General features: G+C 37.3%; 1 protein-coding gene across 16 annotated transcripts in view; it reads left to right on the forward strand.

Annotated features, from left to right (window-relative positions):
* Positions 1–26,159, forward strand: part of DST (dystonin) — a gene marked incomplete at its 5' end in the record, with an annotated part of 497,398 nt that overhangs the window by 362,642 nt on the left and 108,597 nt on the right. For 12 of the 16 annotated variants that reach the window (XM_079147466.1, XM_079147478.1, XM_079147479.1 and 9 more), the window contains 13 exons: positions 1,500–1,588; positions 2,685–2,814; positions 3,867–9,287; positions 9,416–9,565; positions 10,250–10,465; positions 10,631–10,780; positions 11,599–11,832; positions 13,020–13,172; positions 14,526–14,759; positions 15,198–15,464; positions 16,860–17,405; positions 18,295–18,471; positions 24,784–24,907. In XM_079147466.1, coding sequence (XP_079003592.1) covers positions 1,500–1,588; positions 2,685–2,814; positions 3,867–9,287; positions 9,416–9,565; positions 10,250–10,465; positions 10,631–10,780; positions 11,599–11,832; positions 13,020–13,172; positions 14,526–14,759; positions 15,198–15,464; positions 16,860–17,405; positions 18,295–18,471; positions 24,784–24,907 — 7,891 coding nt within the window. The remainder of the gene's footprint in view (positions 1–1,499; positions 1,589–2,684; positions 2,815–3,866; positions 9,288–9,415; positions 9,566–10,249; positions 10,466–10,630; positions 10,781–11,598; positions 11,833–13,019; positions 13,173–14,525; positions 14,760–15,197; positions 15,465–16,859; positions 17,406–18,294; positions 18,472–24,783; positions 24,908–26,159) is intronic. The other 4 variants (XM_079147470.1, XM_079147468.1, XM_079147469.1 and 1 more) reach the window with 1 other exon arrangement.

Below are 26,159 nucleotides of genomic sequence, written 5' to 3' on the forward strand. Positions count from 1 at the left end.
TGCTGCTATATTTTTAAAACATAAATTTCCACCAAGATAAGCTTTTTTTTCCTCAAGTAATACTTTTCCAACACTGCCCTCCTACCTCTACCTGACATTTGGAAATATCCAGGACTATCATTTAATCTTGATATGTAGTGCATCGTCCAGGCCTGCCTCAGTAGTCGCTCATGATCAGTTGAAACAGTCACTGTTGATGTTATTTTAATGGAAGATATCAGTTTCTTGTCTAATTTTGCCTATGATATAAGGCATGTACCTTATCTGGGATTCACTCTTAGAGAAGTTTATTGACCCAGGTTGACTTGAAATATTATTCAGTTGAAATAAAGCTGTTTTAACTCATAGTATATATTATGTAGCATTAAGGAGATGAGATGTTGAGAAGTATTTACATTTGGTGTTTTAAACCAAAACCTTCAAGATAATTTAATGTAAATATTTACCATCTTCCCCTTTTTTTCTCTTACCAAAAACAGGAAGGCAATTAAAATAGGCACATAAGCCTTAGCAAAAGATATCTCAGCAGAACAAGTTTCTTTTCAGAAACATGGATCATTTTCACATTCTGTAGTTTCATATTCTCCAGAACAATACTAAGTCAGTCCTATTGTACATAAAGGAGACATATACATTTTAATGTGAGTCATGGCCTTATTTATGATTCCCTACGAATACTCGATGGTCTCTTCATTAAAGAAAATTTAAGTGATGTATGTAGTGTGTCCACCAAAATCCCATAAGGCCTCATGATTACCTGTAACCATGATAAATTGACTCTAAATAGGATATGTAGGGGTGGGGGTGAATATATCTTTCATGGGCCTATCATTTCCTATTATTTCTGCGCATTTAAAAGAATGACAATTGCTGAAACGTGTTCAGAAGTGATGCACTGAGGGATTAGGAGAAAGTGTTCCAACTTCTTGCTTTTCCCTAAACAGGTCAATTATACTTCTCTGACTGCCACAGGTGACTTTTTATAAGGGAGAGTCTTTGCATTATAAATTATTTAATCTTGATCTGCAGACATACTGAATAATATTTTTACCATAATTTTTTCAAAAGGATCCTGGGTACTTAGGAGCTTGGGGGAAAAAACTCTGGAGGTGTTGTTCCACATTCACAAATCTTTCTGAGAACCATGATGTATAAGAATGGCATTGGGTCAGTAAACCTCTGACTACCTCAGTGTTATGGCTACCTTTATTCATCTTTGGGCTGGACAAATGCAAGAACAGTATAATATTATATTATTACCTCATGAAAATAATGGCACTGAGAATAGAGAAAAGCCCTTTCCTTAAGTACACATTCTAAATGAAGTGCTTTTCCTGCCAGGCCTGCAGACTCTTAAGAACTGATTTGTTATGGATTTTGATCACCTGGAAGATAGATTCATGGCTTGGTTCTTGATTGAAACTTGATTAGTTTTTAAACATTACTATTGTGTAGTCCTTTAGAGGGGAGTGTTTGAATGTGCCTTCTTTATCTTACAGATTTCCAGTGAGGAAATATCAACCAAGAAAGAACAGCTATCTGAAGCACTTCAAACCATGCAGCTCTTTCTGGCAAAACATGGAGACAAGTATGTTGGTTTTCATTAGCACCTTTATTCAGAGTAGGGACATGATCGTTGAAATGTCTAGCAAAACAAGCCAGGCACAGTCATGCATACCTGTAATCCCAGCTAACTGGGAAGGTGAGGCAGGAGGATTGCAAGTTTGAAGCCAACCTTGGCAATTTAGTAAGATCCTGTCTGAAAATGAAAAATTAAAAAGGGCTGGGGATGTAGCTCAGTGCAAAAGCACCCCTAGTTCGATCCATAATAGCTAACTCAGTCAATCAAATGTTCAGCAAAACAGAAGTTAGTAAATTTTAATTGAGATTTAAAAAATGGAATTCAAATGAATCAGTTTACTTAATATCGCAAAAAGTATAAAATTAGCAATATAGTTCATTGTCACTTCTAGTCTTTACCACAACTCTGAAATGTACGTTATTACCATATATTATTGGTAAGAAATTAGGCCAGAAAGGCTAATGATTAGTTGTTGGTGGTAGAACTGAGAATCCAAGTCAAGTCTTAGTTCTAGGTAGCATTTGAGACCACCTTTCAGAAAGTATGTGTCAATATGTTTTCTGTTTCGTATTTTCATGTTCTGGTCCTGCATTTTGCAACAAGGTACTTCATATATTTCAACCAATCAGGGAATGAATCTACCCTGTCTGAAAGCCCTGTTAGACACTCTCTTTAAGATTTTTCTAGAAAAACTTATTATCGTAGCTTAGAGAATAAAGTTAATTTCTTGGTTAATTCCCTGTTTATTATTCTTCAGTTTAAGCACATTTCATCTTGAGAAATAGCACCTTACTGTCCCTTTTCCTTATTTGAACTAAGAATGGTGCATTTCCCTTGTCAAATAACAGCAGTTATTCTGGAAGTTTACATGTTGGGGAGGTGCTGAAACATCAGTTCATACACTTTCCTTCAGTGCCTTTCTCAGAGAAGGGAAAGACCCCTAGATGTTTTTACCATTCTGAATTTCACATGCAACCAGACCAAGGCCTAAGCAATGTATACATAGGGCTGTATTTTAAAATATGTAACAATGACACAGAACCTAGTACATATTTTTTATGTTTGAAAGTTAGCATTACTATTTTCATACTTTCTCTTTTAGAATGACAGAAGAAGAAAGAAATGAATTGGAAAAACAAGTGAAAACTCTTCAGGAAGGTTATAATTTACTATTCAGTGGGTCTTTGAAACAAGAATCACAAACCTCAGGCGATATAAAAGTAGAGGAGAAGGTAATACTAACCATGAGACTGTTTTAAGAAGCCTATTTTTACTGCATGGTCTTGGAAATAGATGTCAATAATAAAGACATTTGTATGTTGGTAAACTGAAAGGGTTTATTGAAGCGTTTGGAGATTTTAGTGTTATTAAATACAGTCTTACTCATGCCAATCATCAGTTTCCATGACATCTTAATCTCTGGCTTGCATGGTGAAAGGAAAGAATCATTCATTTTTCTAACTCTTCTCTTTAAAATCCATTCTTCTACTGCTATATTAGGTGTTTCATTATAAAATGTGATGTTAAGGAAAAACCTGTGGGTCATCTCTAAAATGCTTTGGAGTTTGATTATCAGAGATACCCATGAGAGTTATTTCAACATTATGAGGCCATATATTACCGTGAGGATGCTCTAGCATCTTCGTAAAATCTAGCAAAAATTGCTTAAATTTTGTCTATTTCTTACTTTTTTAAAATTTGATTGTCAACATGCCCAATATTGAATATTCAAAAAAGTTATTTTTACATTTAATTCTGTTACTCCTGGAAATACTTTCCACATAATTTGTCATATTTTGGGGGCTATGTAGTTTTTCTGGTTCATTAGTTTTGACCGTCTTTGAAGAAGCCTGTATGCTGTAAACATGAATAGCATGGGGTTTGATGCTCTTTCATGTCACTAGACTCTAATCTCACCCAAATGCAGAAAGCATGATTTGCCTTCTAGGTACATGTTCTGTTTTCTCTCTGTCTCCATCTACTCTTTTGTGTCCTGACTAACCTTGTTAATGTACACAATATCAAGTTTTCAATTCACAGATGCATGTTGTTTTTAAAGCTTTTATCACATCCTGTGCTGTTGAATAGATCACTGACATAGATCACTTGTGCATTTGAGCTGCCTAACATTCACAGAATTGCTACGCCTTGGTAAGTAGAGGATATTTTGATGAAGTGTATTATTAAAAAAAAAAAAAAAAAGTAAAAAACAAACTAAGTTGCATGAAACTCTCCCTGCTGTTATAAACAGACTGACCTGAGATTTTTTTACTTTACCTTTCAGCTGGATAAAGTGATTGCAGGCACCATTGATCAGACAACTGGAGAAGTCCTTTCAGTCTTTCAGGCAGTTTTAAGGGGCCTCATTGACTATGACACAGGAGTCAGGTTGCTTGAGATGCAGCTGATGATTTCTGGTCTAATTTCACCAGAGTTAAAAAAGTGCTTTGATCTCAAAGATGCCAAAAGACAAGGCCTTATTGATGAACAAATTTTGTGCCAACTCAAAGAGCTGAATAAAACTAAGGAGATGATTTCTGCTGTGCCATCTACCACAATTCCTGTGCTGGATGCTCTGGCTCAAGGCGTGATATCAGAATCCATGGCTGTCAAAGTTCTTGAGATACTGCTTTCCACAGGCTTTCTGGTTGTTCCAGCTACGGGAGAACAGTTGAGCCTACATAAAGCATTCCAGCAGAACTTGGTTTCTTCAGCATTATTTTCTAAAGTTCTGGAAAGGCAAAATACGTGCAGGGACCTTATTGACCCCTGCACCTCTGAGAAGGTGTCTTTAATAGATATGGTACAAAGGTGTGTTTTACAGGAAAGTACTGGGATGTGGCTTCTACCTGTGAGACCACAAGAAGGGGGCAGAATAACATTAAAATGTGGAAGAAGCATAAGCATTTTAAGAGCTGCTCATGAAGGTCTCATAGACCGTGAAACCATGTTTAGGTTATTGGGTGCTCAGCTTCTGTCTGGTGGGCTAGTCAATGGTAACTCTGGTCAAAAACTGACTGTTGAAGAAGCCATGGCAGAAGGGGTGATTGACAGAGACACTGCCCACAGTATTCTCACCTATCAGGTTCAAACAGGTGGAATCATCCACTCTAATCCTGCTAAACGCTTAACAGTAGACGAGGCAGTCCAGTGTGATCTGATAACTTCCAGCAGTGCTCTTTTGGTTTTAGAGGCTCAGCGAGGCTATGTTGGACTCATTTGGCCCCACTCTGGTGAAATATTCCCTACATCTTCTTCCTTGCAGCAAGAGTTGATAACCAATGAATTGGCCTACAAAATACTGAATGGCAGGCAGAAAATAGCTGCTCTTTATATTCCAGAAAGTTCTCAAGTCATTGGTTTGGATGTTGCCAAGCAGCTAGGAATTATAGATAATAACACAGCATCGGTTTTAAAAAATATAACACTTCCAGATAAAATGCCAGATTTAGGAGATTTAGAGACATGTAAAAATGCCAGAAGATGGCTCTCTTTTTGTAAATTCCAGCCATCTACAGTTCATGATTACAGGCAAGAAGAGGATGTTTTTGATGGAGAAGAGCCAGTGGCAACTCAGAACTCAGAACAAACTAAAAAGTTATTCCTGTCTTACTTGATGGTAAATAGTTACATGGATGCCAACACAGGGCAGAGGCTTTTGCTGTATGATGGAGACTTGGATGAGGCTGTTGGTATGCTACTAGAAGGCTGCAGGGCAGAATTTGAGAAGGACACCGCCATAAGAGAAAGTCCTGATGTCTTAAGCTTCCCTGGTGTATTTCTTAATAATGCTCCAAGAAAAGAAAAGGATGAATATGCAGCTTCACAAGCTAGTTTTAATATATGTCATTGCACTGAACTTGAACATGAAGAGAATCCTGAAAATAGAAAGTGTGTCATAGATGAAGACTTGCATGAAATGGAAAATAATGTTATCAGTAGTGAAGCTTACCAGTCAGACAACCTGGCAACTACAATAGCAATTGAAAATAAAGTTAACAGTTCATCCAGTGTGTGTGTTCCAAATCCCTTATCGTATTTGACACAAACTGAACTTGCAGAAGCTAGCATGCTTAGACATAAAAACAATAAATGTGAAAGTCAAAGTGAACTTGAAACAAATGAACATGCAGGTGAAAACAGCCATTCTAAAAACATTCAAAACTTTGCAAGAGATTTGATAACAAATCCTTTCATGACATTAAAAACTGGTAGACTCTGTGATCCTAATGAAACAAAGAATGAGGATAACATAAACAAGGATGCATCTATCTTTGATTACTCCCCAAGACTAAGTGCCTTATTAAGTCATGATAAATCGAGGCATAGTCAGGTAGGGTTAAATAACATACACACCCCAGAGAGCAATGGAAATAAACATGAAGACTCTTCATTGTCATTCGACCCAGGTATTTTATCAGATCAGAGAAAGGGAGGAAAATTTCAAGACCAATTTCTGGGAATTGCAGCTATTAACATCAGTTTCCAGGAAGAACATTGTGAACAAAAGTCTTTAAATATTGGTGGTAGTACCTCTGAAGTACAATATCACAATGATAAATATGTGTCATGTACTTCTGGGGAGAATGAAAAATTGCCTGGTGCTTCTCAGCTGAAGACTGAAGAGGAGCAAAATGAGTGTGAAGTGAAAGAGGACTCCAGGGCCACGCCTCCAGGGGGTGATGCTGATAATGCCAGTCCATCTCACATCGGTGGTAAACCGTGGCATGAAGAAATCGCCAGTGCTGGTGACTATGAAACATCACTGCTGGATGATCAGCAGAGTGACACAGGAACAGACACCGATAGTGATGACGACTTTTATGACACCCCTTTGTTTGGAGATGATGACCATGATTCTCTGCTTCTTGAAGGTGACGACCGTGATTGTCTGCAACCTGAGGACTATGACACACTGCAAGAGGACACTGATGGGACAGCACCTCCTGGTGAAGTTTTTTATGATGTTCCAAAAGAGAATGAAGATTCTGTGGTTCCCCAGGGGGAATGGGTCAATAGCTTAAATGTGAGGGGCAGAGCAAAGTGTCTGAAGGATTTTCTTGTAGGTATTGAGAAAGCTGAATTAGATTCTGGTGACAAGAAACATTTAAGATCCGCTGACTCAGACGTGACTGTATCAGAAAGAGGGCCCACAAATGACCTTGAAGATGATGCGTGCAACTCATTAACTGATTATGAAACTGTGGGAAAGGAAGAAAGCTGTGGTGCTACATTAAAATTTGATGGCAGTGCCAGTTGGACAGGAAGAAAAGAAGAGTATATAACTGGAGAAGAATTTGAATCTGATACTGATCATTTAGATTCTGTGCAAAGTGAAGAAAGTTATGGGGATTATATATGTGACAGTAATGATCAGGATGATGACAATGATGACGACCATGGTGGTGATGATCTTGGTGATGAGGAAGGAGAAGTGGGAGATGAGAACAGAAGACCAATGTGCCAACATAAGGCTGAAGATAGCCAGTTTTGTCCCACTACTGGAGAGGAAAACAGTGATGAAAGTCAAAATCTTCATAAAATGATTCTCTTGGATAAAATGCACAATTGTAATTCTTTAGAAAAAGAGCAGAGTATAAGTGTTCTACAGGTAGAATCAGCTAGCAAGTGCAGCATAGTCACTGATAGAGGCAGCCTTCCAGAACGCGCAACTGAGGCTGTTGGAAAAAGCAAAGAAAATCTGTTGAGTCATGAGATGGCACTTGAAGATTTATTGCTGCCTGCCACTAAAGATAGTGGATCAGAAAAAGCCTTAGACCCTGAAGGTGTTTCACATAATAACATCAATTCAGCTTCTGAATTCGAGAGCAGTTCAGTGAACACAAAGGTCCAATTGATTCAAGGACCAGAATCTGCAGACTCTGTGAAAGATGAAGATCAATATCTTGAGAGTGTAATACCTAATAGTGACTCATCTTATGATAAATTCATTTGTTCTGAGCCTGAGTTAGCAGGAAAACCTGTGGAAAGCCAGGTGTCATCCACAGTCTCTTTAATGGACAAAGATCACCAAGGAAATGGAATAGATCCAACTGAAGGGAGAGATGGCAAAAACAATATACAAACAGAGGATGAGACTTCAGCTCAGAAAATGTGCTTAGGACAAGAAGTACTTATAGAAGAAGAAAATAAATCCCTCAGACATTTGCCTAATAAAGGAGAGAACATCAAGCTAGACAAGAGTCAGTTTCCATTGCCACACATCACAAACAGTGAAGAACTTAATCAGAAAAGAAGCCCGAAAAAAGCAACTGTAACTTTTAAAGATGAATCAAAGGATGCACAAACAATGGTTAGTCAAAGTCCAGTTCAATTTGAGGATCTTGAAGAAATATTTGACATGTCAGTTTCCAGAGTGAGCAGGGATGACGTTTCTTCACACGTGACATTGTCCGAAGGGAATATCAGCATGAAGGAAGATGGACCTGAGAAAGAACTTGAGTTGTTTACTTCTTTAAAACATTGTGCTAAAAATATAGAAGGAAAAGATGTGCCAAAACCAAATGAAGACAACTCAAGCCATGTCTTAATAGCTGTCCCTCCCATGAAAGAAGATTCACAGGTAGGAATTAATAGAGTGAAAGAGAAGTCCACTCCCACACCAGAAGACTGGCCTCTAAATGAGACAGTTCAGCAAAATGATCTTTGTACTAAAGAAAATATATCAGAAGGAGCAACACAAATTCCTCAGTTCATACCAGAAAATAGTGGAACCACACTTTCAGTTCTACCTCTTAAAAATGTGGAAGACCTTGAGGAAAATAGCAATTTTGTACAGTCAGATGTCTATATGAATGGAATAAGAAATGACTCTGATATCACTTTCGAAACTGACCACTCATTCTTAGAAATTAATGATAAGAAAGAAATAGTTAAGAAACAGTCACCAAAAGAAAAAGCCTCATCTCTAGGACCCCCAAAAGAGGAGGTTCATATTCCTGATTTATCTCCAGGACTTGTGGAGGAAATAAAGGATATCTTAAAAAGCAGATTGAAAGAAGGCCATATGAATCAAGACCCTTCAACTTGTGTAGACACTAAAATTTTAATCCAAAACTTAATTAAAAGGATTAGTTCATCACAGTTGGTAAATGAAGCATCTGGTGTGCCCAGCGACTCTAAAATCGATGACCACAATGGAGTGTGCCCCACAAGTGACTCATCAGAATTAAAGGCAGAAAGGAGAGATGATGCTTTCTGTCTTACAAATCTGAAGTCTGAGCTTCTCCTTGAGGTACTGAAGCAAAATCAACAGAACCAGAAAGTCACAGGAGTTTTTGAGTTGATGAAAGATTTAACTCAGATGGATTGTGACCTAGAGAAGAGAGAGATTTCATCTAGAGAACTTCCACTGCAGCTTGAACAGATTTTCTGCAAGCTGCTTGCTGATGGATATTCAGAAAAAGGAGAACAGATCAGAGACTTGAATCCAAAAATAGGTACTTCTTGTGAGATAGTGGAAGAAAAGCCACTCGTTCTTGATAATCTTAAACACAAAGAAGAAAATCTCTGTTCTCTTAACTTACAAAGTACAAAAGAAATTGGACTGGAAAGCTCTGCTGGGTGTACTTCAGCATTACCAAGAGATGGGAAGCTTGAGCAATTCTGTAGTGATTTCCCAGACCACTTGGAATGTATTTCTGGGTCAAAAGAAATGACTTCTGGGGATAGCTCAGTGGAACAAGTAAGTCAGTTTTTATGTTTTATATGGAAGTACCTGCATGAAACATTTGGGAATAATCCCATACATTTTATTTGCTTTAAAAATCTGCATAGAGGCTATTGAATCAAAATGTCCAAATTTGTTTTTAGTTTACCAATGAGTTGCAGCAGTGTTTACAACACACTGAAAAAATGCACGAGTATTTGACTTTGCTTCAAGACATGAAGCCCCCGCTAGACCTCCAGGATTCTGTAGATAACAACCTAGAAGCTTTAAAGAATCAACTGAAACAGTTAGAGGTAAGAATTGTCTGCTGCTTTGTTAGTCAGCTTTACACTACTGTAACACATACCTGAAATAACCAACTCATAAAGAGAAAAGGTTTATTTAGTCTTCTAGTTTTGCAATTTCCAATCTGTGGATCAGTTGGCCCTTTTTGCTCTTAAGCTAGTGAAAACGCAGTACATTGTGGTTGGGAGTATGTGGTAGAATAAAACCACTTAGTTTATGATTGGAGAGCAACTTGCTTTACCTATTTTGTCCTATCCTCCCAGATATGGAATACCTATAAAAACTTATGTACAGCATATGATATATAATAATTAATGCTAATTAGAAGAATACAATTATATAATAATTATGATACTAGTTAACATAATAGGTATAAGCTCTGGATTATGATTTCCAACCTGTTTTAATACACCCCATGTCAATTTCTTTGACTATTTACTGAATTGAAAACTTAGAACCGAATGGGTTAAGATAAGAACCTACAAGCTCCTTTAAGGCATATCTGTGGCGACACGAAGGCGTCCCACTAGGTTCCACCTCTGGGACATCCCAGATCCAAACTCTAGCAACTACCTATTTCTGGACGGTATCAGCTGATGTTAGATTTTGAGAAAGCAAGCACTTTACTTTTATGTTTATGTTTGTGTCTTTTACTAAACAGTAACCCGAACTGGGGATATATTTCTTTGCAGACATTTGAACTGGGTTTGGCTCCAATTGCTGTGATTTTAAGAAAAGATATGAAATTGGCAGAAGAATTCTTGAAGTCTCTTCCCAATAACTTTCCCAGAAGACATCTTGAGGAGCTGAGCCTGAGCCACCAGAGCTTGCAGGCTGCCTTCTCTTCCCTGGGTAGTGTATCTTCAGAAAGAATGAAGCATCTCATGCTTGCGGTGGACTCTGAAATGGTAGGCGTGAAAGCAGCAAATTTTGAATGAGATTTGGGTGTTAGAGAATTTAGTCACAAGATGAAGTATTTTATTTTTAGAGTGTTAAGTCCTTAAAAAAGAAACCCTGTTTGTAGAATTCTGAAATTTTGGAGACAGAAATGAATGCACAACTTTATTTTCCAGTCTAAACTAGCAGTTTCCCATGAAGAATTTCTGCATAAACTTCAGTCTTTCTCAGATTGGATATCAGAGAAAAGCAAATCTGTGAAGGATATTGAGAATGTGACTGTTCAAGATCCTAAGCATGTGAAGAAAAGTTTGGAGTTTCTTAAGGCAAGTACCAGAATTAATGTGACCAAGTACATTATAAAATCTATGTATTTATATAGTAAGTTTTTTGAAAAAAAGATTTCCCTAAAGAAAAAAGGAATTATTTCTTTTCTTTGTCTCTAAGAGGTGTGTCTTCATAGTTGACACAACTGTAATATAATCAACTTTATGGATGCTATTCTGATGCTGTCACAAATGCCTTATCAAACTCTGACCCTTGCTGACATATTGAGATTTGTATATATGTGTTTATGTATTAATCACATAAATACAAAATAGTTATAAATTACACATAGTAGTGTAAGTAGTTTTTATATGGTTATCAGTTTGGGCATGATTTTTCATTTTTGGGTTCTTAGTTTGAACATGCCCCTTGAACATGGTGAGACTCCTTGCCTCAGAATCAGGAAACTGAAATTCTGGCCTGTTAAATTCATTTTTCAAATTCCCTGGAGTCTTGTTTATGTGTTAGCACAATTAAATAGATGCAATAAGTATTAGGGACTAATATTTAATATTAGTCATTGTTTCTCTTAAGTATTATAAATGTATCTAAATTGGATCTTTGTCTTTTGGCAGAATTTAAGTGTGATGTGGCAGGGTAAGATAAATTATTCCTGGAGGGTTTATTAATCTTACATAATATTAACTACCTTCAAATTAAATAATTAATTGTTATATATTACTAGATGATGAATAATAAAAACAATGTCATTAAACCTTTGAATACTGATAAAAGGAGCATGTTAATTGTTAATTGTTAATCTAAACCTCATCATGGCTTTATTCTCTTTTGATAACTTATATTACTTTGTTCACAGAATGTGTTAAAAGATCTTGGACATACCAAAATGCAGCTAGAGACTACTGCCTTCGACGTGCAGTTCTTCATTTCTGAATATGCACAAGATCTGTCCCCCAACCAAAGCAGACAACTGTTGAGGCTCTTAAATACAACTCAGAAGTGTTTTCTTGATGTACAGGAATCAGCAACTACCCACGTGCAACATTTAGAGACTCAGTTACAGCTAGAACAAGATCTTGATGATCAGAAGGTTTGCCTTTGTAGAGTTGGAATTCTTCCTTTGACTTCAGTGTGAAATCTTAACATAGATATCAAGGATTAGAGCATTGATAGAAAAGATTTTCTGGACAGGTGTTAATGGACAGGATATAATGTAGAGATCCTGCAGTGTGTAACAAATACTGTTTTTCGTGACAATGCCTTAATTTAACTTAGATTCCCTGACACTACATTTTGTAGGTGAGATTAATTATTTCCCCACTAAGAATAGGAAATACAGATGCACTTAGAAATGTCAAGGGATAAATTGATGAACATATGGCAAAAGAAGGCTAAGAGTATCTTTTTCTTCTGGGAGGCAATATGGCAGCTCTGATTGAGGGCTCTGGGGGCAAAAGGCCTGAGTTTGCATGCCAGCTGCCCTACTCATTGTGTGAGTGAGGGCACGTCATTTAACCTCAGTTTTCTAATGGGTAAATTGGAAATAATAATACTGTTTCTCTGGTAGTGTTATGAACAGTGACATAAGATTATATATGAAACAATATTGGTCTAGCATGTGCTAGGCTCTTAGTAAACGTGAAATGTTATACTATGACTATAAGATGAATAATTAGTGTATATATAATAGGAGCATGAAAGATGCAAGTGTTAGTTTTGATTTATTAATATTTTAGAAAATTTAATGAGTTGTACTAGAGTGCTATATCTAATAGCAATATTGATCAAAATTTGGGAGTGCAATTAGACATATTTAGTAAAAAAATATTGCATGCAATTTTTTAATTATTTCTTGAAGCACCCAGACATTGTCTCTAGCATGATAACCTGTATATACTCATCAGATATGTTGACTGACAAATCACAACTAACTTCTCTTTTGGTGTCCTTTTGCAGAATTAATTATGTGTGTCGCAGGTTTCAAGAGCTTAAGAAAATGGGATGTTTCTTCCTGTCGGTCAGAAGTTCCATCTATTATGCATATGCATGGCCAGTATTCTGTTGAGCAATTTCATCCACACATGATCTCTTTCCTTGTATATGGGACATGCTCGTTCTTTCTGTGTCACTTGCTCAGTGTGTACCCCATTGCTATCATGTTTACAGCATACTTACAAAAGCCTAGTAGAGGAACTTTGAAAAGTGTGTTCCAATAAGAAATATCACATAGCAATTTTGAACATACACTGAAAGTGTTTTGGGTTTTTTCCACTTCAGATTGTGGCAGAGCGTCAACAGGAGTACAAAGAGAAACTGCAAGGGATATGTGATCTCCTTACCCAGACTGAGAACCGCCTCATCGGTCACCAAGAAGCCTTTGTGATTGGAGATGGCACTGTTGAGTTGAAGAAGTACCAGTCCAAGCAAGAGGTAGAATTTGGCTTTGTATCAGCAGCTCTGTGTTCATGTCAGGTTTGATTACTATCATTTGGAGAAAGCAGTAAGGGTCATTGAAAAATACCAAAAATTTTAGATTTTTCAGAAGTAAGGCATATCTTGAGGCTCCAGGCCTGAGCTTTAAATTTTATACCAAAAGTTAGATTTCCAAACTGAAGCAGACCAGGTAATTTTCTTGACTCTTTTGGTAAGATATTGGATGGAAGGAGATATAAAGGAGCTTTGATGATGGAAATAGCTTGAGTGGTAAATTAAAATTTGAATCCATTCATGATTAGACTTCTCACTTGCAGACCAAGAGAAATTAGCCTTCAGTTTGGGGCTTTTGATGTTTTTGTTTGTTTTCACTTTCTTAGCTGCCACTTCTTCCTCCCATTTTTCTCTGTCATTTGCTCCCTTTTATAGAAGGACAATGAAAAAAAAAATGAAAACATCAGATAAGAAAATCTTTATTTTGGTATCAGGATAAAGAACATCCTCACTAACTAGATAGCTATTGGTTCAGATTCCAGACTACATATTGTTAGCTTCATAACTTAATGTCTTTGAGTCTTGGTTTGTTCGTGGATTATATTTTCATTGGTACATTATTATAAGATTTAAGTAAATATTCTGAATTAAGTCATGAGCACAGCAATGATTAAATAAATAGGACCTTTTTCAATTAAGATACTTCTCAGAAAAATTTAGGTGGCTTAAGGTATGGAGAAAAATAATATTAAAACTCAAACATAGTATAATATAGAGAATTAAAATGCACAACAGAGGAAAAGCTACATAGGAAAATTTCCTCTGTTGAAACAAGGGAAAACTACTGAGAAAAGATCTTAATTTTGAGCTTCCTGGCAGCCAGGGCAAAGATGCAAACATTTCATATTATATATATACGATCTGATATTTAGAAGAAGGAGGTATTTTAGCTCACTGGGGGAACTATTTTTTTAATCCTGAGCAATAAATATAAATATATTTTTAAAATGTTTAGCAACAGAATATTACCATATATTTACAAGCTTTGTATGTATACTTATAAAAAAAACCAGCTCATGCAAATTTGCATGTATACCAACTACTTCAGTGCTTTCAGTATTTCACAAACCACTCTCTATTGTCAAGCATAAAAATCTCATGCTTTTCTTCTGTTGAGATTTCAAATTATATTAAATATTTTGATTGCTATAAACCACTTCAAATTAACATTTTCAAATTTTTTTTTCAAACTACATGTGCTAGATTCTCTGCTTTCCCCTCTGAGAATTACAACTCTAGAAGAGTGAATTAGATAATAGTATAATAAAATATTTCTTTTTTCTTTTGTGTTACAAGGAGTTGCAGAAAGATATGCAGGGAAGTGCACAGGCATTGGCTGAAATAGTGAAAAACACAGAGAACTTCTTAAAAGAGAATGGTGAAAAGCTGTCACAAGAAGATAAGGCTTTGATAGAACAGAAACTTAATGAAGCGAAGATAAAGTGTGAACAGCTGAACTTAAAAGCAGAACAGTCGAAAAAGGAGCTGGATAAAGTTGTGAAGACAGCAATCAAGGAAGAAACTGAAAAGGTCCTTATTCAAATGTGTGGTTCACTATTGCTTTGTTAAAAATGATGATGGAGCAGCTACTTGATTTTATTGAGTGACATTGGGTGGGAGTGAGCAGTAAGTAGCCCCAAGAACTAGAATTCTGGTGTCCAGGTTTGTAATTGACCAGATATGAAAAAAGCTTGGAAATTTGGCTTCACTTCACTTCTTACATTCGAGACTCTGGATTTGTGGAGGGTGTAAGCCTTCGTGAACTATAGTTAAAATTTTGGAATATTTTTGTAAGAGCAGTGAGGACTTCAGAGTAACTGCCCATTGCTTTAAGGTTCAATTTCAATGTGTTAAGTTTTCACTGCCAATTTTTATAACTTAAAATTATCTAAATATTTACTCTGAGGGTGTCTTAAAACTGTGCCTTGGCCTGCATTCATTATACCCATGTGAACCTTCCTTGCCCAGGTTGCAGCTGCAAAGCAGCTGGAAGAGAGCAAAACCAAAATAGAAAACCTTTTGGACTGGTTGTCAAATGTGGACAAAGAGTCAGAAAGGGAAGGGGCAAAGCACAAGCAGGTCATTGAGCAGAATGGGACCCATTTTCAAGAAGGCGATAGCAGGTCGTCGATAGGAGAAGAGGATGAAGTCAATGGTAACCTGCTGGAAACTGACCTTGATGGGCATGTTGGGACCACTGAGGAGAATCTGAACCAGCAGTACCAGAAAGTGAAGGTGTGTTGCTTTAAACATAGCGGTGTCATCAGATTCTGTTTCCGGGTCAGTAAAAATAGAAATAACATAGCACATATGAAGACTTGATGGCCATAGAGAGGGATGTCCGTTGTTATCCTCATGTTAGATATAAATTATGTGAGTTCTAGACAAGTCAGAAAGAATAAAGAGAACCCATTAGTAACAGCAGTCTCTACAAAAGTAAAGTAATAGTAAAAGAAAGTAACAGAGCCAGTAGTAATAATTAACATTCATGGAACAATTACAATTGGCCAGGCACTCTTCACTCTTTATGCCTTGCCTCATTTAGCCCTCCCAGTTTCTCTGCAAGGTTTTTATTTTCATTTTATAGGAAAACAAACTGATAGAGCTCAAGTAGCTTGCCCAAGTTACACATTTAGTAAGGGAAAGAGTTGGGATTAAAATTCAACGATGTGCTTGGTCGCTCTGCTGGATTTGAATTCATGTTTGCAGACTGGATTGCTGAATAGTCCTGAGCTCACTTGTATCCTTTCTGAGCTCAGCTCATCTAGACAGTGCAGACTGTTGTTAAGAGATGTTTTAAAAAGCTCTTCAAAAAACTCCCTGAATGGTGGGAATTAAAGCTAGGATGAATGTCGACTACAGGACCAAGGCAACTTTTGAAGAACCATTCTTAAAATGTCACATAATGCTTGATCTTGTCTCAGAGTTTCCTTTGGTCATAGGATGACTGGACCCAGTACATGTCAGGCTCTGCAGGAAGTAGTCTTGGTATGGATCACACGTACTCCTCACAGTACACCTATGCTGTTCAAATGTTATTGTCTGTTTCCACAGGCTGGAAACTGAAGTCCAGTGATGCCAAGTCACTCCAATATTCTCTTTTATTGTATATGCTTTTTTTTATTTCTATTGGGCTTCCCTATATATCATTCTTATTTATTATGAAAATGTTTTTATAATTTTAAAATTGCAAGTATTTTTCCTAATAAATGTTTTATCAGGATCATTCCCCAGTTAAAATTATTTACTCAATAATGTAGTAAAGTCTTAGCAGTCCCTCTTGGGTGGCTATAAGGGAGCAATGAATAAAATGTGATTAGATTATACTTGCTTCCTATAGAATTAGAATAGAAATTGGTTACATCTTCCCCCAACTTCTCAAGGAATTTGCCCTGTGTGATTAATATCTAAGTACTTATTAGAGAATGACAGACATTTTCTTAAAAATAAGATAAGGGGGATCAAAATACAACTCTTGCTATTCTGAAATTCATCGAAGGAGAATTTCATATGGCTTGAGAAGGGAGGCAAGAAGCAGGTTGGAACCCTTTATCACTGACGCCTGTTAGTCCTGAGGCCACAGGGAGCTCCAGGTAACTTTAAAGTTATGGTCAATTTGTTTTCATGTAGGCCCAACACGAGAAGATCATCTCTCAGCACCAAGCGGTCATCATAGCCACACAGTCTGCACAAGCGTTGCTCGAAAAACAAGGCCATTATTTCTCTCCTGAGGAAAAAGAGAAACTGCAAAAAAACATGAAGGAACTGAAGACACATTATGAAACTGCACTGGCTGAGTCTGAGAAGAAAATGAAGTTAACACACTCACTACAGGAAGAGTTAGAGAAGTTTGACACTGATTATAGCGAGTTTGAGCACTGGCTCCAGCAGTCAGAGCAAGAGCTTGAAAACCTGGAGGCAGGTGCAGATGACTTCAGTGGCTTAATGGCCAAGTTGAAAAGGCAGAAGAGTTTCTCAGAAGATGTTATTTCTCACAAAGGTGACCTGAGGTACATCACAATTTCTGGAAACAGGGTGTTGGAAGCCGCCAAATCTTGCAGCAAGAGAGATGGAGGCAAGGTCGGCAAGGATAACATTGACACTTCTTCCACCTACAGAGAAGTCCAGAGCAAACTGGATCATGCTACTGATCGCTTCAGGTCTCTCTACTCAAAGGTAATTTTTTTTTTTTTTTTAATTATATTTTAGGGGAAAGATCAATCTGTGATTATAGTTTTCACTCTGTCCTCTTAACTTTTAGTTTGAATTTAGAAGCAGGAAACTTAAAAAATGGCTCGGGAAATTATAGTTTCAGTTTTATGTATGTGTTTTACTTCTGACAGATGTGTTTAAAGTTTAGGAGTTTAAAGTTAGTTTTGACTGATTTCCAGGAAAGCATAGCTCACCACTGTAATATCTGATATGACCACCAGATGGCAATTGCAGGTAACTAAGCTAAAAGAGGGGCTTGAGGCCTCAAACTTGGGAACTGCTTTCTTGTCAAGTACAAGACTGTTCCACAGATTTGATGAGTATATTATTTGCATACTTAATTACCAACACACTGTTTTGCCCCCTTTGTTTAAAAAAAGAACGCTAAGCACTCTCTGTTTTCAGTGTTAGCTACATAGATTTGCAAAGGGGTTTGAATAATTTGAAGAGTATCACTGACTCTTACTGTACACTATTTGTCCTCTTTGTGACAATCAATCTTGTACAACATTTGGAAATGATTTATTAAGTATCTTGTAAATCATTTTATCAAATACAAATCTGTACACATGGTTTCTAAAACCCAGGGAATGTGCCCCTGGTAGATCTGCTGCTTCTGATGATTGATACCTTATCCTTCATTCGAACTCACATAAATCTATAATTATTCCCTCATTTTTAGGGTTGCTTTTTGACTTCTTCATGTAAAGGAGAAAACCTCAGGCCCAGAACTTTGGTTGAACTCCTTTTTTTTTTTTCCCCAAGTTGTAGAGCTCATAGGTCCTAGAGTTATTTAACACAGGAGAAAATAGTAGGTTTTAATTTCCCTTGCCTTCTGTCTCTTGTTATTTAGTGCAATATTCTTGGAAATAATCTTAAAGATCTGGTGGATAAATATCAACACTACGAAGATGCTTCATGTGGACTTCTTTCTGGGCTTGAGGCCTGTGAGGCCATAGCAAGCAAACATTTACTTGAACCTATTGCTGTGGACCCCAAAAATCTGCAAAGGCAGTTAGAAGAGACCAAGGTAAGAAAGGAAAAAGGAGAAAGAAAGATAAATAATAGTTTCCCATGCTTTTGTGATAGTTTTACCTGGAGTAGAGGAACAAAGGATGGGAAAAGTATGCTTCTCCCTCCAGAGGGAGCTGTGACTTTACTTCTCCAGTTGCTCCCCACCCCTACCAGGTGTTATCTGAGTGGTTTGTTATCTGCAATCCACTACCCAGTCTCCCCAATTAAAACCCAGAATTGTCCAGGTCTCTTTATGTGTCTTGTTCCTTTGTTTCCTCCTCCATTAGAATTTAGTTCTGTGAGGACAGGTGGTTTTGTTTTGTACATTGCTATGTTCCCAGTGCTTGGAATGTTACCTGGAACAAAGTAAGCACTCAATAAATATTTGTTCAAGAATGGACTGGTAGAAGGAAAGAAGGGATTCCCTGTAATATTCAGAGTTCTCAAGGGTCAAGACTGGGGTTTCTGTTGAGTATCCATGTGATTCATAGAAATGTAGGTTTCAATTTTTGTTAGCACAGTTCTCAAAAAGTCTACCTATGAGTTATAGGGTTGCTTAGCAGTAGAGCACTTGGCTAGCATGTACAAGTCTCTTAATTCAATCCCCAGCACCACAAAAGCAAACCAAACTATTTCCCTGCCTTATCAGAAATGCAAGCTTCATGTCATAATTGCATAATCGTGGGAATCTCATTCAGACCCACAATATCAGAGGAAGCCTCTATTTTTTAAATTTAAAGCATATTTTAAAATTCTAATGTAGGGAGAGAGAATATTTTTAAAATATTTTATTCTTATTCAAAATAACCAATAATTTTGAGTTTGAAAGTTCTTGTTCATAAACTACTCAATGATTTCTTTTAGCTGGGGGTAGCAGCAGCTTATTGCTAGACTAGCTAGAAAGTAAAAGAAACATTTTCAGTAAGCTGCCTTTTAGAATATATCTGCATGTTGGTTACAGTGTCATAAACCACCACTATGCCACTAACAAGGAAAACAAGCGACCCACCAGTTGAACTTAAAGTCAGATATTGCCTGAGACTGGTGATTTCATAGCTAAAGTAAATGTGGCAGATCAAGGCCAAGCAGAGGAGATGGAAGTGAAGGATGAGAGCAGGGAGTGGGTTGAGGGCAGAGGGCACTGCTGCTTCCCTGGGCTGCAGTGTTCACCTCACCTGATTCAGGCATCAGGCAGATGTCCTGGGTCAGCCGCCTAGCCCCAGACTAATGCAGCGCCCCCAGGGGTTGCTGACTTCCTCCAGTGTGTCAGTCCTGATTTTTGTTTGGTTTCTAATTAAGTTTTCAGTTCCCACTTGATTATGTCTTCAAGGACAGTATAAGTGCCAAGGGCAGAGAAGATGCTGTGACATTTAAGGGCATTGTTTTGATGAGCAATACCAATAGTTTAAAATAACTAAGATCGATTATATTATGTTTAATTAGAAAGTTAGGCATTTTTAGTTATAGGAGAGTATTAAAATAGAAATATCTTTTAAGTTAGGTGTTTATAGTGTAAAAATACAATTTTTAAAGTCATATCTGCATTAGGAAATGGATTACATCCTATATAAAAGTAATTTTTATGTAACTAGAGCAAAATTAAAAAAAAAAAAGAAAGACCCAAAGGATAGCTAAGTTTTTTAATTAAACTGATACGGGGATTAATTTTAGAACAGAAAAACCTATTTTGTTAGTGTTGAAAAAGACTCCTCTAGTCCAAAGACAGTCAAAGAAATACAAAAAGGAAAGAGCTATCTCAAAGGAGAAGGAATTCTAATTGTCACAGCATAACTTTAAAAATTAAATGTGCAATTGAAGTCATTACTGGCATATGTTTATATTTTTCTCACAGATGATCTCCATATGTAGTGAGGAGTTTTATGAGGATTAGGTAGTCTTGTTTCTTTTATATTTATTAACATTTAGTGATTATTTCTTTCAATAATAAGATAAACACTCAAGACTACTCCTTTTTTTTTTTTTTTTTTTTTTTTTTTTGGCCATTACTAGGGGTTGAACTCAGGAATGCTGGGTGATCTGTCACTGAATTATATTCTTAGACCTTTTAAAAAAAATTATTTGCTATTTTGAGACAGGGTCTTACCAAGTTGTCCAGCTGGCCTCAAACTTGGAATTCTCCTGCCTCAACCTCCTGAGTAGGTGGGATTAGAGGTGTGTGCTACTGCACCTGGATAAAGTAAATCTTTCCTGCACTTACATAGTAACTTCTACTTATATCCTGTTTTGTAAGAAATGTAATTTTGGGGTTGCCTAATTAGTTCATCTGAAATATTTCTATCCAATAACATGTCATTATTGGCATTGTTAAAAAAAAACAAAACTATTAGCTGTGTTGTCAGTAGTCTACACTAGGCTACAAGGACACTCCTTAAGATCCCCTTCCAGGGAAATCACTGGATAAAACAAAATTTTAGCCCTATAAGAGGCACAGAAGACAGGAGTCTGGGACCAGCCTAGAGGGTTGGGTATGGAATCAGCCACGGGACCAGATCATGTTGAACAGTGATATGGACCTTCGAGACCTGCACTGAGCCTGGGTGCTGTTAAGCCAGGAAAGTTTTATGACCTGGACAAGGCCCTCAGCTTTACACACTCCATCCTTTTCTGGTGCAGGCAGGAAGACCAAGGTCATATAGTATTCTGTGTCATAGATGCTGATTTCATGCTTTAATTTCATTGAAGTCTATTCAAAATAAGATACATCTGAATAACTTAATTTGCAGTTTTGTTACAAAGTATTTGTATAAGCCATGATTATCATTACATTATAACCTGGTACATATTAGGAATGAAAGCTGTTAACTCTTTTTTTTATTTCATCATTATGGAGAGCAGAAGTATGAGAGGTTTTGAGAAGAAGTGAAAAAGAGAGGTTCTTTTATAATCCATTCCTACATTTTAAGATAATAGGCAGGACCCTGGTTGATATTGGATGTTTTTATAGAACCATATAAAAGTTATACATAACTTTTACACATATTTACATATATTTACTCCTTCAGTAAATGTGTCCTGGACCCATTGTTAAGTTTCATGAAGACATTGTTAAGTCTCTGTCCTTGGGGAACTCACGTATAACAGCAACAAAAGATGTCCTTAACTTTATTTCATCTTTTAAATAAACGTGTGATATAAATAAGTTGTCCCTATGGCCTAGATTTCAGTCTAATTATAGGTAAGTTCATGTTTCTAGGAATTTCCTCCACTTTCTGTTACTAAATCTCTGGGAGAATTTCCCAAACAGATCTACTCTGCTGTAGATTCTTTCCTCTGGAAGCAGCTGTTAAGAGCTGTTACTCTGACCACAGATCCTGGGTTTGGAAGGCCTGTCTACCTTTACATGGGCTGCCTGTGTGTATCAGTTTCTTGTATTATAAAAGTTAGTTGAAATTTTTGTCATTAGCTTTAGGCACTTATTTTAAATAATGACAAAAATGCTGATATAGAAGAGGAACTTTTAGGTCTTATGCTTGATATTTTCATTTATTTGCTTATTTGTTCACTCATTCTAGAAACTTTAATCAAGGCCTGTTATAATTCAAAAACACTGGGTTAGGCATGGATAATAAAAAGCTAAAGAGGATGACAGTTTGATAGAAGAGAGAGATAAAGGCAATAACATTCACAGTGTTTATGGGACTTCCCTGGAGAGTACTTACACAACTTGGTGAGGACGAGGAGGGGGCAGGTTGCATAAGGGACTGGTGTGTAGAGATTTGAAGACATTGGGTCCAGCATGAACAAATAGATAAGAAATAGCTGTGTTGTTGGGCATTTCTGGAACAGGAAATGGAGAAAGAGGAGATTGAGGATAGAATGGAGGAATAAATTTTACTGAGCCCTTTATAGCATGCTCAGATCTCAGGCTTATGAAGGGAAGCTACTGAAAGAGCAATATATGGTGAGATGGGTTCTTTAGATAAAACACATACGGGTCTCTCTCAGGGGAGTGATTGGAGGCAGGTGCACAGTTAGAAATCGTTCTTCAGTGACCACATGAGGGAATATCCTGCAGTGATCAGGAACACTGTAGAGCAGAGGTCTGACTTTAAAAAAGTGGAAAGCAGGTAAAACTGCCTCGACCTAATGTTTGATCTGAATGTGTAAAGGTTTAAGAGAGAGTGGAATCTGGAAGGAGTTCCAGGTTTAGTCCTTAGGTAATTAGGTTTAACCCAGGAGGAAGTCCAAGTGTGGGGAGTGAGATGATGAGTTCAGAGTTAGCTTTTATGAGTGCAAAAGTCACTGTTTACACTAGATGGAATCATTCAAGAAGCAGTTGGAAACTTGGGCCCATGACCAGGGATGAGTTCATCTCCACTTAGACATATGGGACTTTGAGATCTGCATGCGGGACAGAGTGGAGCTCAGGTACCTTGGTGAAGTTAAAGCCAAGCGTGGGTCCTGTGAGCCCACCTGGATAGAGATCCATCAGGGGTGTTAGGAATGCAGACCCAGCTTCAGGGAGACTTTCTGCTCCCACCTTTTTTCCTTGGTCCCACAGTTGAACTGCATTTGCTCACTCAGAGATCTTCAGGGACCTCTGTGCAGCAAATTCAAATCTTGTTATCATTTGGTTTACTTGATACTTCTGAACTGTTAACTCTGTCAACCTTTCCCACTTTCTCTCTTCCTTTCTGCTTTGGGGTCAGAATTACTCTAGGCCCATTTCTACCTCTTGATAACATTTGTTCCGTCTCCCCTCCCTATCACATAAACATAAGGATCCTTCATGATGCTGCTTAAATCTCCTTCTCTGGTGTTTCTGGTCTTTCTCTTTTAGCGATCGCCTCATAGATCTTGATTTCTACTTTATTTCCAGTGCCATTTGTGTTCAGAGTCTCCTCCATTGCCAGCTCTGTTTTCTCTTCCTGCATAAAGTCCTGAAAGGTCTTTGAAGTCATGTACTCCTATAGAGGCTCTTCTTTATTCCTAAACCTGCTCTTGTTTGTGTTTACAAGTTTCGTAAACAGAACTGTGTTACCTGGGCTCAAAAACTTAGGCTCTTTCTCACTTCTTGGCTCCTCTGTACTTTATTCCTGCCCTCTGAGTGGTGCTGGTTAATGGAGTACTCTGTGATGATAGTGTTCTGTCATCTGCTCTGTCTAGCGTGGCAACCACTAGTCACTGGGGGCTGCTTTGCTCTTGAAGCAAGCCTACTGCAATTGAGGAATTGAATTTTAAATTTTATTTGATTTGTTTAAAAATCACTTGTCGTTAGCATTGGTCACTGCGGTCTTAGATAATGTTACCGAGTCCTTGGGACATTTCCCAACTCTAATTGCACTTTGTCAGCCCAGACAGACCAGGTAGTGCAGTTGTGGTTAGTCCTCAGTTGCTCACTGAGTCTCTGCTTGCTTTTTTTCCTCACTGAATTTTTCCCATGCATTGCTACAAATTTAGCCTTCCTGTAGGACAGCCCTGAGCATTCTGCACCTTAATCAAAAGCGCTGGATCATTCTGCATTGCTGTCAGATACAACAGCAAGCTCTCAGCCTGGCTTTTGAGGCCTTGCCAGGCTGATTTCTTTTGCGCTCCCACCCGTGTGCCTTCTGATTGTTCTGTGGGGAGATGCTCTCCCTCCCCACCTCCACACTCCCTGCAGACCCTGTTGCAGTGGCACTACCATGACTGTGGCCCTTGTTTCCCTCTCTAGTTGCTCTTTCCTCAATTTCCAGTAACATTTTTTTCTTACTCATATTTGGCACTCGTTACCAAATATGAGTAAGATATTTACTCCTGCCTTAGACTACAATTTCTGTAAGAGTTACATCTAATTTTTTTTTTTTTTTTTTTTTGTATTTTCACAGAATGTAGCAAAGTTTCTTGATAGATGTTTGGTAACTTTGATTATATCAACAAACATAAATATAACAGTATTGAGTCAGGACCTCCTGGTGTGGAAGTCCTTAATTTCTCCTCACCAGGAGCCAGAGATGATCCCAGACGTTCTTTTGTAATGGAGTTGTTGTCAAAGCCTAGAAATGAGGGTTAAGGGAGAACTTGGGCTACAGTTGAGAGGGTTCTTAGGTCAGGAACCAGAACATTAGTAGGAATATAGGCTTGATAGTTTAGTTCAAGACTGATTTCGTGTTATCCAGGCTAGCTGATGCTTTTTTGGCTCATGAGGCTTTATAATGGCCTTATTCTGACAACTCCCAGAGTAAGTTTATAATGATGAAAGTTTATATGACGGAAAGTTTACTCCCTCTGGTTTAACTTTATCATATTGTTAAATCATTTTTTCCATATTGGAAATCTGTTGCTTAGTCTTCTTGAGTATGATTGGAAAGCATTTGATCCCACACAGGCTCTGCAAGGACAGATTTCAAGTCAGCAGGTTGCTATAGAGAAACTGAAAAAAACAGCTGAAGTGCTTCTAGATGCCAGGGGATCTTCACTTCCAGCCAAAAACGAGATCCAGAAAACTCTGGGTAAGAAATTCATTTTCTTGTTTCCTTTCTTACAGGTAAATTCTAAATACAGATATTCCAATAGACATGGAAAGAATGTTCACCAGTATATATTGTATTACTTGTGGTTCTTCTCTGTGAAATGGTGATGCAGGACATGGGAGTTAATATATTTCTATGTGTGCATGTGTGAGATTTTAAAAAATGTTCACAGCAGATGACTGGACATATGTTTCACCCAGATAAAGCATGAAGTAAAATCTGAGTGGAAATTTATATGAGTAGAAGAATGGAACCTTATGCTTTAAAAGTCACTTTGTAGAAGGGGGGTACTTACTTCATTCTTAGAGACATCCAAACTTTTTAATCAGATGCCCCCTAAGTAATTTCCACCTGCCCCCTCTATATATACATATTTATAAACTATGTGCACATATTACTGTATTTTCATATGTATTCTATTTATAAAACTCATAACATAGAATTTTAAGAAATAATGTTAATGTATGAATGGCAGTTCATACATTTTGTTCCTCTGTCCCCATCTTGTAGATCCACATGGAGACCACTGCTATTGGAACTTGAAATAGAAAGACTATCTTAATTATATTTTTGTTATTTGAAGAGTCACATTTTAACAACACCCCCCCAACGATTGTTAAGGGTACATAGTTACATTTTTGGTTGTTTAAATTATATATTACATTAAAACTTTAAAGTTTTTCTCTGGCATTATTTGACAGACTAATGTGTGGAACTGTACTTAGGATACAGAGGAATTTCTTTGAAGATCCTTTTGACTTAAAAGAAAATCAGCAACTTAAAAATAATAACATTCTTATAGTAAATTTTGTTTTGTAGCTTTTTCTAAAATATATTATGGTCCCTAAAATCAAAAATTTTGTTCAGTGACAGTATTTTTCACTAAGAAATACAGAACAAATAGTGTCTTCAGTCAGGCTGCTGTTACAAGAAGCTATAGAGTGAATAGTTTAAAAAACAAATACAGTTCTAGAGTCTGGAGATGCAAGATCAGGGTGCCAGCACAGTCAGGTTCCTGGCAAGGGCCTTATTCCTGGTTTATAGATAGCCACTTTCTCAATGGATCCTTTTATGGTAGAGAATGGTGGAGAGAGATCATCTCGCTCATGTCTTTTTTATTAATATATTTTTTTAGTTGTAAATGGACATAATATCTTTTTTTTTAATGTATTCATTTTTATGTGGTGCTGAGGATTCAACCCAGTGTCTCTCACATGTGAGGCAAGCACTC

This window comes from Sciurus vulgaris, assembly GCF_902686455.1.
Source record: "Sciurus vulgaris genome assembly, chromosome: 7".
Taxonomy (NCBI): Eukaryota; Metazoa; Chordata; class Mammalia; order Rodentia; family Sciuridae; genus Sciurus; species Sciurus vulgaris.